General features: G+C 40.3%; 1 protein-coding gene across 5 annotated transcripts in view; it reads right to left on the reverse strand.

Moving 5' to 3' along the window:
* LOC145997440 (uncharacterized) overlaps positions 1-16,155 on the reverse strand; it is a 697,926-nt gene that overhangs the window by 81,970 nt on the left and 599,801 nt on the right. Inside the window, exon 1 of one of the 5 annotated variants that reach the window (XM_083134482.1) lies at positions 6,856-7,164. The exons of the other annotated variants lie outside the window; for them this stretch is intronic. Within the exon in view, the coding sequence (XP_082990608.1) occupies positions 6,856-7,038 (183 nt within the window). The 5' untranslated portion in view covers positions 7,039-7,164. Of the gene's footprint in view, positions 1-6,855; positions 7,165-16,155 lie in introns of those variants that run through there. 5 annotated transcript variants of the gene reach the window in all.

Raw genomic sequence — 16,155 nt, forward strand, 5'->3', positions numbered from 1 at the left:
ATTCTGAACCCCGAGAATAATAGTGAAACATTTCACCATATTCAGTTACATAATCCCATAATTGGCAACACTGTGAAATCTACAATCGGAAAAAATGGTGCGCGTGGGCTGGCAAACAAAAATGATAGATACAACGAAATGGATGTGTTGACACGTGTACTAGCACGTTCCTCCACAGGCAAATTAGCTTATCGGTGCGTTAACGCTTTTGAACGTGTTCTGCTTGCTCTCGAAATAGCAGTTATTATCAGAAAACAAACAATGTGGTTTTTATTTTCCTGGAAGAACTGTTAAAACAGAAAAAAAACACCGATTACTCCATGAATGGCGTGTTTCTGCGATTATACCTGACCGCGTGTTTCCTTGCTTCCACGTATAACTGTGATTGTTACAAGTTCTTGCTAATTGTGTCATTCTCAGTGTAAGATTTCATTGTTCACCCTCATCATTGTGATCAGCGTAAGAAATACAGAAAAATGACGGAAACAAGAAAAATGCATTTACCCCAAAGTTTCCTCCAGGTACCAGCTTGATACGACGCTGGGTGTGCGCTGGAGCAGTTTGAACAGGTGGAAAAGATCCCGGTTCTCCGCCGCAGGGGATCGACCCCGGGTCTCTCGCATGGTAGTCAGACGCCCTAACGACTGAGCTCCATTATTTCTCGCTCGACAAATGCCGATGGTGCGCACTTAGCTTGATAATTCAAAACTCATCTCGAGCGACAAATACTGAAGATGTGGCTCCCGTGTGACGGTAGATACGCACTCGATCTCCTGTTAGAACCCTGCCACTTTGCTCTGTGATGCAAATTGTTTTGATAGAAGTTGAAAAAATCGTGGGAAATACATGATTTAATGTGGCTGTCGGAATTATTCCATGTGTAACAAGCATTATAGTTTACTCTTGAATAAAATGTTGGAAAACTTGCACGTTCTATGTACACAAATATGGCACATATTGTTTCTTTAAGCCTAGAAAAGATAAGAATGTTGGATTTTACGGAATTTTTCGTTGTTTTAGGACATTTAAAAAAAATCGCTAAAAAAGCCAACAATTCGCACTTTATGCAAAATTCGCGTAATTTCGATATTTCGAACGGGAGAAAAATGTGTCCAGACATCACTGCACATTCATAAATACAACTTCGCAGCAATTAACATTTTTCACGGTTTTCGCGTTTGCGAAAAATCAAGGTTCCTACTAATTGGAAATTACTTTCTGGGCACCCCTTGTATAAATCAGTAGATGGAAAGTGAAAATCTAGCAGAGCTGGCAGAATAAAAGTCAATTCTTGAATAAAGTGATTTGCCTTTATCATTGAATGTTTCGAGTAAATATATTAAAATATTTACGTATTTATTATTAGTATTTTATTTCATAATATTGGACATTAACTTCACTCAGTGAGAAATTAATGCCCATCTCTCACGAGTTTAAACAGACAAGACAGAGAGTGGCGTTAATTTCATTGCAATACTAGTGTTGCAGTAAATTTTACGTTGGGAGCATGCACTTGCTAAATTTTTATAACGTTCACCAATGCCGATTTATGTTTCACTTTTTCGTGATGGTATTCAATATGTATCCTGTTTTGTTGGATTTATCTAAGAATAGTGCAATGTCATTGTAAACGAATGTTAACTTGTGCGAAGCCAGTAATACGTCAGGACGAAGAAAGAAAACCTTCGTAAGCACTGATACATTAAATAAGGTGAAGTGAGCCAGGAGGGTAACAAAATTCCAGCAGCATATTTTCAGTCTAAAAGTCTTCTTGTTTATGCATGCGATTTTTGTTGGATGTTGCAGTCCATGCAATTTATGTCGCATGTTGTAGTGAGGTACTTTGTCGGGTGGCGATATTCGACAAAAATCGTATGTATCAATGGAGTCTATTTGTTTCCATGTTCCTTCAGTCTGTCCAACAAAATGCCTTACTACGACGTCCGACAACTATCGGACGGCACCATCCGCTCTTATCCCTTCCATCTGTTGGACAAGCCCCCTTACGCCAGACCCTGTGGCCGAGTGGTTAGCACATCGCGCTGCGACGCCAAGGGTCCCGGGTTCGAATCCCGGTCGGGCTTGGTTGTTTGTGAATCTCCATTCATCATTTCATCACTCATCCCCATCTTCGCAAATTAGCCAAGAGGCACAAAACGCAAAGTAAAATAAACTAAATCAAATCAAATCAAACAAGTCCCCTTACTACTCCCATACGGACAAGAAAAAAATGATAATTCAATGAATTTTCCACGTAATATTTAGAGGCTTAACACATTTTTTTTCTCTCTCTCTCTCTCTCTCTCTCTCTCTTCCTGCATAAAATGAGCCTAAAAGTTGAGGCACAAACTTAGCAACAAGATTTCCTGTTCCCGTGCAGCGTTCCATAACATCTTATATATATATAAAAAAATTGACAAAATTCCCTGACTTTTTTTGACACCTCAAATTCCCTGACATTTTTTGACACCTCAAATTCCCTGACTTTTCCAGGTTTTCCAGGTCTGTCGCCACACTGTTCTTAAACTTTTTTTTTCTTTTGCCTATGAAAATTATTGAATTTTAAATCAAGATAAATTTAAGTGTATTACAGTTTACATTTCCTTTCATATGAGCTTCACGGCATGAGCGCATATATTTTTTCCTTTCTTTTCCATTCTTAGAGCCTAATAAACACAATTCAATGATATTAATGTACTTTCACCAAAAGTGATTCCGACATGTACAAATTCCTCTTGTACACTACTACTGCTCACGGTATATTACTTATTTAAAGTGATTTAAATCAGTGATTTTTTTAAAAAAAATATCTATTTAAATCAAACCATTTTGTGTTAAATAAAGAATATGGAATATTATACATGCGCCGTATTTAGAGGAGAGTTTCTAGGGTTCAACCCCCCCACCCTCCCCCGAAATATCTCACATGTTGGATTAATGGAAGTTCAGAAACCAATTCGAAGTTTCACAGAAATACAACAAGGAGACAATGTTGAAACGATCCATCTAGAATTTTCATCAATTTGCAATTCCGGAATTGCAGCCCACCCGCGCGACCCCTTCAATTTCACTACTGCTGTCCACTTTCCAGTACTATTGCTGGGTCAGACTAAAAATTCCCTTATGATTGTCCCAAAATTCTTTTCCAGCTTTTAAATTCCCTGTCCGATAAAGTTGAAACTCCCCCTTGATAGGAGTTCGAACCTCGGATCTCCAGTTTCGTAGCGCGTTACGATCGCGATTGCGGTTGCAAAACATGCACAGGGCTAAGTTTTTTTTTAAAAAAAAATAACTGGTTACATAGTTTTCAAAATTTCCATCTAACTTTTAAAGCATTTTCTTGAAGGTATTTAAAATTTAATAACAAAGTACAGGGAGGTTATTGCAGCATGCCACCGCTTCAGCATCGGCCGCTTGCCGGCCCAGTCATGCAACAGGTGCCGGCAAATTGCGTAACAGATAGCCCGTAACAGAAACCGCTTGTTTTGTAATGTTTCCACTTTTCACAATTACAGTTACAATTACAATTGAAATAAGCACGTACCTTGTCGCACGGATGCAGGAAAAGGTGTCCTCCCAAATACAAATATTTCCGGCACCTTATTTCTGACATCTAATCTTAGATTAGACATCGCTACTTTATCCTCAGTTGACAGAAAGGGAAGACAGCATCCCGGCGCATAAAGCAAACCGGAAGCGTAAAATGATATTTAAAAGTAATAATAATGATGATCACTAACCTCCTGTGTTATAAGAGATGTTGAAAATGACTTCCTTCAACAGCAATACAACACGTTTCTTAGGTTCAAGAGATCCTGTCTATCGTAATCCCTGACCACTTTTCTGCAAGAATTCGTTTTCACGTAATTATCGTACATAAAAACTCTATGTTCAAGACTATATTTGTTTAACGACATAAGTAATGAATGAATAACAATTAACACACAATAAAGCACTAGCACACCAACTCAATAACACAGTATAAACAAAACGCGTACTGATAAACGCGAACAGAAGTGAACATGAATGAGCGTAGACTCACTGTCTGGTAGCCGACAGTGTTGCTAACCATTTTTCGGCAATGTCCCTACAGACGTAGTCAAAATGTCCCTACAACTGACCAAATGTCCCTACGCCAAGTAAAGTGACTAAAAAAAAAACACCTCATGAGCATGCAAACAGAAGATAAAATATACACATTTACTTACCAAATCTTTCTGCTCGGTGCTTCCACAATTAATGAAGGAGCGAATTTACAATACAGGACCTCTCCCCGATTTTTTGTAATATTTCGCATACTCACTAATTGAGGCCTCCTAATCACGAATTTGAAGTTAAAATTTGGGGGGTCACGTGTAGAAATTGCAAAATAAGTGACATTGAGTGGTCCGCGATCGGCACGATTGCTTATTATTTACCGGAAGATTTTGTGTTTCCAATACTTAAAAAACGAAATATACATTCCTGATATTACTACGACCCCAAATTTTAACTATGTTTGCCTATCCTAACCTAACCTAACCGTACCTGAATGGTTCGTGGGGCTATCCGTCAATGGTTTGTTGGGCTACCCGTGCATGTTTTTTTCGAGCCCAAATTTTAACTATGTTTGCCTAACCTAACTTAACCTAAACTTACCGAGAATGGTCAGTGGGGCTATTCCTGAATGGTTTTGCGGTAATTGTGATTACGAACCGATAAAAATTATTATTTTCGTAGCACTTTAACGGCAAACGTTCATCATCGAAGGCCATTTTCGTATCCTGCAATTTTATGATTGATGTACTGTTGCCAAATTTACCTGTAATCAAATCAGTTCTTCTACATCGTGATTGTCGCTGTCACATGTAAGCACGTTCTTTGGGCAATATACTGAAATCCATAAGTTTATTAATTAGCCCACAGCCATCCTCCTGCACACTCCACCTAACAATCTGTACAACATTAACAACTTTTTTACTGTTCTCTTCCGCCATTCTTACACGATCCATGCTCTCCAAGTATGAAATCAACAGTGTGGCAACGCTGTAGACAGCGTAACTAATTTTAATTTGTTCACATCAACAAATATGGCTACCATACTTGTATACGGAGAATCATTGCGAGAATTGAAAAGCTTATTTTACAACTTCTACACGTTAATGAACATTTTTTCCCCCTCACCCCAACATGTTAACTTGAGATAAATAATCACGAATAATTATTTCGTGAGTATAAGACGTAGCATAGAAATTACAGAAGGGTCCGGTATTGTAAATTCTTGCCTTAATGAATAATAGGGGTGTGCTGGACAGAATTTTTTGGGTCGGGACGGGATCGGGACGGTAATTTTTTAAAATCCCGACATTCGGGACTGAAAAATTTGCAATTTCCCGACCAAGTCGGAAAATTTTCTGGACGGGAAATGTTCGAAATTTCCCGAAGCACTGGAAATCTCGAATTTTACAAGTCATTTTCACTTTAAGTGATTGTTTTTGCATTTCTAGAATAAAAACTTACAACTTTCGATAAGTTCCAGAAACTTACAAGGCAGAAAACGTCGAGAATTAACGACTTTTTAAAGTAAAGAATCCAGCACACCCCTAATGAATAACGTTGAGTCGTTTACTGTTGATTATGTTATTTGAAGTCATACATGCTGCTGCTGTGAAGAGATAGATGTTGGTTGGTGATGCTGTATTTCCTGCATTCTTTAACAATTTTGGTCCCATTTTATTTCCCTTTTTTGTTTTTGTATCACTTAACATTGAAAATATTCTTTCCGTTTCCGCGTTAGAATGCGGCAATGTTAGCACTATTTTCGCGAGAGTGGAAATGTTTTCAAAAAGGAACTTGCCTTGAAAGTTTTTGGTAACCGATAACATGTTCCAAAATTCTGATGGAGATCTGTTAGTTAGTTCTTTTTTCTCCTCCTCGCTAAAGTATCCAGATAAACTAATTCATAAAATGTAATTTACCAAGATTGAAAAAGGAACCTACGTTTTCCCTCATTTGGCAAAATCTGTCCCTACGTTCCTACGCGGGCGAAATTTAGTGAAAAGTCCCTATGCGTAGGGACATGTCCCTACGGTTGGCATCACTGCCGACACGTGCAGTATGAAGCGCCATCTCGCGGCTGACAACTCACCCAACCCCCGATAAGCTGCAGGCGCTGTCGCGACAACTGAGAATAAAGTAGCGATGACTAATCTAAGATTAGACGTCAGAAATAAGGTGCCAGAAATATTTGTATTTGGGAGGACACCTTTTCCTGCATCCGTGCGACAAGGTACGTGCTTATTTCAATTGTAATTGTAACTGTAATTGTGAAAAGTGGAAATATTACAAAACAAGCGGTTTCTGTTACGGGCTATCTGTTACGCAATTTGCCGGCACCTGTTGCATGACTGGGCCGGCAACCGGCCGATGCTGAAGCGGTGGCATGCTGCAATAACCTCCCTGTATAATAATTGTGCATTTCAGTACACTAAAAAAAACAACCTTGTGCTGGATATTCACTCATTTTCTGCTGGACTGAGTAAGCCTCCTCAAGGATATAACAACAGCAATAATAATAATAATAATTATTATTATTATTTTGGAATAAAATTTGTTTCTAATTATATATTAATTATTATTATATATTATTGTTATTTCTATTATTCAAATTTCTGGCGACGCCCAAGAGAACAATTATGAATGACCCCCACCCCCCTAATTTTTTCCTGCCTACGCCCATGGGAATTTGTATATCTAGGGTACGGATATTTCTCGAACACTCTGTATAATGGTAACGATGTGCATATGCATGTACGTAGAACGATTTAGAGCTGCGATTGCTAGAAATGAAGGGTATAAAAGAACAAGATAACTTACTGTCATCCAAATAGCTTGCTCCACATTTGACTGTTCTAAGACGCAGGCAGAGCTCAAAACAGGATACCATATTGTCGAATTATGCGCGACTGTATCTTTCAGATTATTTTCACTAGGCCGCCTTCTGGTACTACAAGATCCTCTGCGTTTTTTAGCCGCATGTGTGTAATTCTTGTGTCGCATTTCGAACAAGTAACAACACCTCTTCACTAGAGATAACGGAACACGACGCCAAAACAAGCACAAGAAAATCTCCAACCTTCGCACTACAAGCAAGTTCAACTCGTTGGCATTTCGAAGCTTCGCACTGCACTGCAGGAAAACAAACGCGAATCGTTTACGTATTTTTTTTTATTATCTGTCTTTAGTATGAAGCGCTAGTAGCTTACTTGAACGAGTTTTATTATGCCATATGCACTGAGGAACAATGGAATGACATCACAGTTACGCTTGTGATACTGTGTTTTCCCTACCCGATTGGTCAACACCTACTTTTTTGCTCGTGAAATTGAGCCTGCTGGAGAGCAAACTACGCGAAGAAAACAACTGTTGCCAGATCGAGTGGTAATTTCTGAAAATGCGGACGTTATGTGCGGAAAGCAGCCTAACCTACACACCCCACTTCACGCGATGAAATGATTTGTTATCTTACTGACTTGCATGTGTCTTATCTCTTCCAGCTGAACTATGAAATCGTTCAAAAACTCGCTCTGAGTGTGTGTGAGTCACTTAACTTACGAGATCATAACATAATGCACATAGTAAAACTGCCGAATACTTGTACTTCTACTTCTACTGGATGAATAAAAAATGTTATGGGTCTTGCCACACACATACTAACAATTTAAAAAGGTGGACACTTACGTTCTATTCTTTCTCAAATGAAATAAAACTTATTATTTATTACTTAAAGACAACAGACTTCGTAGAATATTTTGTTTTATGGACAGAGAAATAAAATATTTATTTTGAGGTACATGAGTATTGAGTTATGCTTAAGATTATTTCAAATTATCATTCACACTGGTTTATGTGAATAGGAAATATTGTTATTATTTGCAGCAATTTAAGCTTAAATTTTCTTCGCCTATTTTATAATGTATATAGAAGTTTTAAGTGCACTTTAAGCACCGACACGTTAATTACAACTGGACCTACAGTTTAAAGTGGAATCCGAACCACTATGTTCCTCCACTGAGTATCGAACCTGGGACCCCTTGATTACAAGTCGGCTTAGTTATCACTGTGCCTTCGGAAAGCTCTCAAATGTATATAGAATATATTTTTTCCTATGCAATTACACTAACAAATTATAATTATACATAATGTAAGAAAAATTCACTCATAAATATCAGACAGGCTGAAAAATATTGCATCATTCTTAACGTGTATTCCAATACAAACAATAAGATGCGCTGTACTAGGGAATGCAATTGTGTCCAAATAATATAAAAGAAATCGACAGTAGAATTGAAAAATAATATGGAAAACAAAACTTCAAGGAATATCTTGAAAATCATAAATAATCCGGGGCCATGTCTTCAAATATGAGAGCGCTAACCATTCCATTAAATCACAACTGACATGTACCAGTATTACAGTACTGGCAACGGCACTGGCGGAGAAAAACAACATTATTTTTCTGGGAAGTTGTATTCAGTACCGGTATAGTATTTTGGAAAATATAATTACTGAAATGGAATTTCATTCATTTCGTATTTTACACTATTATTTATTTGGAAATAAGTAATAACATGTGATAATTATTTTCACTACGCAAGAAAACCTTTGATTTGGCAACAATTTTAGCTGAAAATATACGAATCTAACTGGCAACACTGGAAAGATCACTTTCAGTTCCAGCCACCAGGCGTCGCGTCGATCGTTCAACTAACAGCCAGAACAAGGATCATAAAGCGAAACCAATAGCTGAACATTTTTCCAAGCTCCTTTGTAAATCGGGGCAATTTTTTTTAGTGCTCTCGCGATTGGCTGCAACTACACAGAGTATTGACGGATTAGCCTTCCCTGCAGAGTTTAATTCAAGACAAGCCGAATTCAAGACAAGACGTTAGCGTCAATGCATTGTTTTCACGGGCGTCAAAGGCGAGGGGGAAGCGAGGGACACGCCCCCCGGTAATTCTGAATATATGATATGTTGGTGTATTATAAAAAGGCGTCGCCAGAAGGTGGGTATCAGTGGCGGATCCAGGAGTTGGGAGGGGCGAATGTTACTCTGTTACCTAAACTAGAATTAATTCTAACCTATACTTGCACTGTCTTCCTTCCCGTAGATCCGTGCCTGGTGATGGCGAACTTTGGTCCTTATGTTCCTGTCCACACGCATAGCTTTCATGTGAACTTTTCCAACAACACCGATAATAATCTTAAAACGAGAAAACTGTGGTGTGCAGGACAGGAAAGATTAAAAATCCCGCATCCCCCACCACACACACTTAGAATCTCGATTTCTACAGACTCCCTGGGGTGATTTGTTTTTTGACAACTCAAGAACAACTGGAAATAAACCAAACCAACCAATCCAATGATCTAATTTCGCTCTCGCCTTGATTTCTGTCGAGCGACCACAAACAAAACAACCTTCGGCGAAATGTCTGCGCGCACTTTCCATTCATCCGTTCAACTCGGGTCATACGGAAGCATGATCCACTCTGCCCCTCCCCTCCACGCGGGAGTACGATGCACGGGTGTCGCGGGTCTGCGAAGGCTCTTTTGCATGTAGCTCCAGGCCTCCTCGATAGCGCAGTGGTTGCATCGTCGCCTTGTAATCAAGGGGTCCCGGGTTCGATACCCGGTAGCAGCACATAGTGATTCAGATCCCACTTTAAACTGTAGGTCTAGTCCCGATTAGCCTAACTGTGTATAAAGTGGACTTAAAACACCAAATCAATCAAGCATGTAGCTCCACTATAAGAGGTCAACTCCATTTCGTCTAGTTGATTTGGATTCCTTGTTATTCAGAGTCGCCTTTCTGCCACATTTGGCTAATCGCGACGATGAAGATGAGATGAAATTGATGAAGGGACACACACAAAGAACACCCATGCCGGGATTCGAACCCTTGACCGCTGGCGTCGCTGGGCGCTGTGCTAACCCCTCCACCATGGCCATCTCGCCTGATCCACGCGTCAATAAATGTGATCTCCATAAACCTTTTGTGCATTGTCTGGCCTTCGACGCAACATGTCCTCTGCTTAAATACCCCCTCCCCCAGTTTCGTCTCGGCGTTCTTATCGTACCCCTTCCTTAGACAGCCATATCTTATTAATCCATTGTTCCGATGGCAACACCCTGTATCTTTACACAATACCGCCCAGGTCGGAGACAACACCCAAAAAAATACTTGACTCTGTCGTCCCTCCTAGATGTGAGGTCATTCACTTTATCAAGGGTGTCACTCTGAACCCCCTTCCCGGAATCTGTACGGCGTGACACGGCACAGAGCAAGATTCACACGTGTGTCGTGTGTGAGGAGAACACGCTGCATTTCTTCATATCAGCGTGACATTTACCGAAAGTCAGTGAACGAGCATAATATTCTTTGCTGAATCTTTTCTACGCGCAGTGGCGCCAACTCAAATATTTCGATAGATAATATGAGTGGTGCACACCGATATGTACACTCACCGGCAACACCTAGATCCTGAAACACTCGCTTCCTTGTAACGCGTTGTGTGTGTTGCCTAACTCTAAGGCGATGGTAAAATTTGCCATTGAAAACTTGCTATTAAAATCCACTCATCGTCCTGGTGCTAATGGTGCTAATAACAACAAGAAACAGAGAAATGAACCAAGAATAAAGATGGACACGAAGATTGAAGAAACTTTAAAATTATTTTTACTCTTACCTTCATACTTTTAGAACTTGACCTACAAAGCATGCTTACTATTAACATGTTGTTTTCTCGCTCAACAAACATGCATAGAGAGTTACAAAGCATGCAGTCAAATGTACAATATTTACATATTAGTAGTGTTTATAGGTGTGTTTGGCCTACGTCACAAACTGTTGCATTGTGGGATCGAGCAGCCATGATTGCGGCCGGTTCTTGTAAACATACGGAATTCAAACGGGCGGGCGCGAGATTTCAACCTTGTTTACGATGGCACTGTGCCGTATTCAGTTGTTTAACAGAAACTCAAGTTCATCCTCGAATTTTCCGAGAAAGAACAGAAGGTGCGCTTCACGGCACGGAAATCTGGTTGGCGAAAGTTAATCGTGCCAACGTTAATGAACAAAGCAAATATTACGGAGTGTGCAGTGAACATTTCCTCTCAGGTAAGTTTATATGCCACCTTTCTCTGTGACTTAGTACAAATGGATCGAACTGGTGTGTTTAATCATATTTGCAATAGTGTTTTTTTTTGTTGTTTTTTTTTTGTAGAAAGGTGCTGATACTTCCGATAAGTTTGATGATAAAAATGATAATATTCAAATTTTAATTCATCTTGATATTTGTACGTTTGTACTTGATTATTTATTATACAAGGGTTGGATAAAAAGTAATGGCAACACTGCTGTCCCGTGAAAGGGGCGAGTCACAGCGCCACAACCGTTTCGTGGTTGATAAAGGAATGTCAGACGAGGAAGTATAGTGAGTGGGGTGCGATTGTATGTTATTCAGTCAAAAACAGCAGTGCTCTGAAGCAGAGGACGAGAGTGCAAGCGCCCTAACAATATGTTTAGGCAAGAAGAACAACGTCTCTTAGGCAGACGGTCAACGCAGCCTACTACTGCACCTTCTTGCAACACCACCTTAGTCTCGCGACGGCACGTTCTGGCACGGTGTCCCATCATCCTGCTTGACAATGCAAAGTGTCACACTGCGAACACTCTGACGGCGCTCCTGCATAACTGGTAGTGGGAGGTACTGGAACATCCGCCGTATTCACCGGTATGAGACCGTGTGATTACGACCTTTTTGCCAAAATCAAGGAACCACTGGGCGGGAAGCACTACGACACGCGTGAAGCCATCATACGTGCTATAGGGCGGTCACTGCGGGACATCGACAGAGATGGACGCGCTGACGGTGTACGCCGCCTTCCATACGTGTGGCAGAAGGTCGTAGAGATGGGGGGGGGGGGGGCAATTACATTGAAGGAATGTAACACGTGCTCCTCTGCCAATACAGTCAAGTACCAATTATACCAGTGTTGCCATCACTTTTTATCCAACCCTTGTATTTCGTTCGTTAAAGCAACTGTTATCAATTGGTATTCGATCCATGAGAAAATGTGACTGTAGTAGGCTTTGCGTACTGTCAGGAAAAAAAAACAGTGCTATTAAAATATCCCCAATTTATCGATTGTTACTTCGCTTTTCTGCCAGTTTTGGCTAATCGTGAAGACGAGGCTGAGTGATGATATGTTACTGATAAAAGCAAAACTTATCAGAACACCGATGCTCAGCCTGGAATTCGAACCAGGGACCCCTGGCATCGTAGCGCGCTGTGTTAACTACTCCGCCACGGAGGCCGGTATATCCCAAATTGTTAAAGCAAGGAGTGAAATTACTGTTTTTGAGCAACTCAACATTTTAAGTTACAGCGCCTGAACAAACCTTAAAGGAAAACGGAGACGATAATGGCAGAGCCTTGAAAATATTAGTAAATCTGTACTGGATGTAAATATTTCAAGCAGAATCCGAACCACTAATAAGCACGAAAACGAATTGATTCCAGATAGCTGGGTAAAAATAATTACACACACGTGCACTAGAGTAGCCAAATGTTTCGGCCCCTTTTCATTTCGTTATCGTCCAGTTCATACGGATCTACACCGCAAAACTTCGCCTTTTCTCCATATCTTCTTGTGTCCACTGCGCAAAGAGCTTGAACACGAAAAATTACCGCTATTTCCAGATGGCACAACATTGTCATTAATTGTATACAGTGTTACCGAAATTTTACACAGTACTAACAACAAACGTACAGTCGGAGCAGGTGTAACGAACGTTACGTGAAAACAGAATAGATCCCATTCTCTTACGTGATGAATATTTCCTTGCAGACGACAAACAACTCGGTCGCAAACATGGCGGCGGTGCGAATTCTGACGTCACATGAAAACAACCTATATCAACAGACAGGTATTATTAATGTTTCGACTTTCGAGCTCTTCATGCTTCTTCTGCAAGAAAGTATCTGTGCTTGCGCCTCATAACAGCATTTCCCCCACGTGGAATTAATTGACCTTTATTAGAAGAAAGCCAAATCTGCAGTGCTTGCTTTCGTTAATTTATTTCGTAAGCATACAGAGCGGATACGCAGCCATTGTTCCAATCGTTTTCAATAACGTGCTTTCGAACGCGGCGCGCTTGTAGTTCTATATTTAAACGCCAGGATGTGTGCCAGTCGACACGGTTTGAAACTATACTAACAGATGGCGCGCAGATCGATTTCCTGTAATTTCCGTCCTTCACAGTTGCCAACACACTGTTTTGGAGAACGAACTATGGTTTAGTTAACTGGCAAGTTACTTTCACATTGAAAACCCCGGTGCTGGTTAAGACTGGCTGTTATATTCAACTGGCACTTAGTTAACAAAGATTAACAGGAAATTGAAAAAACGGTCCTTCAGTACAAACGCACGAAGTTTTCCACCGTAACAAAAACGTAGAAGAGATACAGTTTAGAATATAGCATTCTGAATTTGGTGTCCGGATCCTTTATTTGGTAATTATTTCCTTAATTTCAGGCAGCATTCAGAATAACTTGGTGAGCTTGAAAGAGTAAGTAGCGATCTGAATACTCTGATATCAGGAATAGCCGTATTGGTCTGATATCTGAATTATCTGCTCTATCCTGATGTTGTGGCCATCCCTAAGCTTGATCTATCGCTGAAGAAGGTTCTTAGCAGAATTTCATTTTCTATCCTCCTTACGAAAGTGGCATAAAGAGAACTGACCTTTCTTTGCGCAAACATGCCAGCGCTCCTGATGGTCGGTCTTTCCACAGAGCAAACAAACAACAACACTCAAAAAATTTGTTTGCAAACACATGTTCATCCGGGGGTATCCCTTACGAGGAAGATTTGCTCACTGTAAACATATCGCTTCCAACAAAGCTCGCGTTCATCCCAGGCGCATTCTTGAGCTGTAACATTGTTGGCAGACCTCTCGCGCTCGAGTCGGCAATGAGTTATTTCTCTGCTTGTCAGGCGGACATGGGGAAAGGCAGCGTAGCGTGCATATTTGGGGACGGGTTTTCGCGGTTACCCAGGTCGCTGAACGAAGGGGAAAGGAAAGGGGGGGGGGGCAAACAAGTTCCCCTGAAACAAAATGACGTGCCTCTCCTGCAAGCACCCTTTTGTTTTGCGGAAGCAAACACGAATTGACAAAGGAGAGATGCCTGTTTGCTCTGGGTTACACAGGTGCTGTGGCAACATTCAGGTAACATGCAGCATGCGGCTGTCCCCGTCTGCCGCATGCGTAAGTTAAGATTCCAACTGTGGGAAATGTACCTTGGGTAAAACTCGCCCATGGGCGTAACTTGGAGCCCAATTTGAGCAGCAGACTCGGAGAGGGGAGGGGAGTCCTTTTTTTTGTTAAATAACGGTCACATTTGCAGAATCATAAAAAAATATTATTCTTTATTACTTTGTTCCTCACGTCACAGGAGGTTAACGAAAGTAAATGTTGAATTTATAATAAACCTGAAAATGTTGGTGGAGGCACATTGCACGGTGGTTCAGATCACATAGTAAACTGTAGGTCCAGTCCCGAATAGCCTAAATGTGCAAAAAGTGGACTTAAAACACCAATTCAAACAACAGCAACAACATGGTCGTCCGCAGAATTTTTCCAGGGAGATGCAAGCAAGGTATTTTTTTATCTTCAAAAAACACTGCTTCAGTATGAAAATGTCATGTTCCTTCAACGCCCTTAGACAATAATTACATAAATTACTGTTGACTGAAATGAAAGTATGTGTGATATACATAATTTTTTGTGGACATCGATTTTCCCGGAGGGGTGGCCCCCTTGCCCCCTTCCCTTCCGGACGTCCATGAAAAACAAGCTGAGTCACTGTGTATATTCAAATCTAATGTGCAATCAGTAGCGCCGTCTTGCGAACGGTGCGGACAGCTTAAATTAAAAATGTTTTTCTGGAATCATGATCATTGATATATATTGCTTCTACTGCAACTAACAGAAACTGCACTAAACTTCATAAACACCTTATTCTTTGTTTTGAAAACCCACGAACCTCTATGTCACAGTCAACCAATGCCCGTTCACTGCCTCCGATTGACTTACCTGTATGCACCTACCTTGGCCAAGCTATAAATTACACTGACATATGCAAGATGCTTGTTTTGCCAAATATCACAATTGACAGTTTGCTATATAAAGACTACAAAGGGACAATCAGTACAAACTCATCTGTGAATGAACTGTCAGACCCAAATTGTTTTCCTTGCGAATTGAAACGATAGCAAGGGTGAACGACCTGCGATCTGATTAAAAAAAAAGATCAATCACTTTGATCGTTGCCTTCACACACATAAACCAAATAAAATCTGCTTAATAAACAAATGCATTTGTTCATTGGAAAATATCTTGTCCACTTCCTGTAACCACAGAATCATCATTCCTGAGGTTATTGAACTGAAAATATAAACAGTTGACACATGAGAACTGCTGCCTCAGTAAGTGAGCGCGTTGATTGGCCAATACGAATTCGAGTCCTTATTCTAGCATTGAATCTACAGCATTTATCCTTCAATTAATCAAAAATGACAGAACGATGACATACAATAGGTAAAGACATCCGAGCACTGCATGCCGAAATCAGGTTAATTTTACCGCTGAACAAGGCGCTATTCTTTTATCATTTAAAGAATAAAGGGCAGTTTTATGGCAATGATGATTTTCTTTATTTTTGGCAATATTTCACTTCCTGTTGCCATGAGCCCTACAGTAAATAGCTACAACTTAAGCATAGACTAGTGGTTATCACAGCGCGCTAGACCAGGGTTCCCGGGCTCGAATTCCGGCCTGAGCATAGATGTGTTGGTGCGTGTCTCTCCGTCATGTCATCACTCATCCTCATCATCGTGATTATCAAAAAAGTAGCAGAAACGCGACGCTAAATTAGAAAAATCGAATTCAGAGTGTATATAATGTCAAGATATATACATATATAGTGTACAGTGGAATGCATAAGCTTTACGAAGCAAATTTTTTCATCAGCACTTTTATTCAATTTGTTTGTTTTACGCAATGCGAGCTTCAAGAACTGAAACAGAACGCCAAACAACAGCATACGCAAAACT

The sequence above is a fragment of the Lepisma saccharinum genome, chromosome 13 (assembly GCF_977018435.1).
Source record: "Lepisma saccharinum chromosome 13, izLepSacc3.1, whole genome shotgun sequence".
Classification (NCBI taxonomy): Eukaryota; Metazoa; Arthropoda; class Insecta; order Zygentoma; family Lepismatidae; genus Lepisma; species Lepisma saccharinum.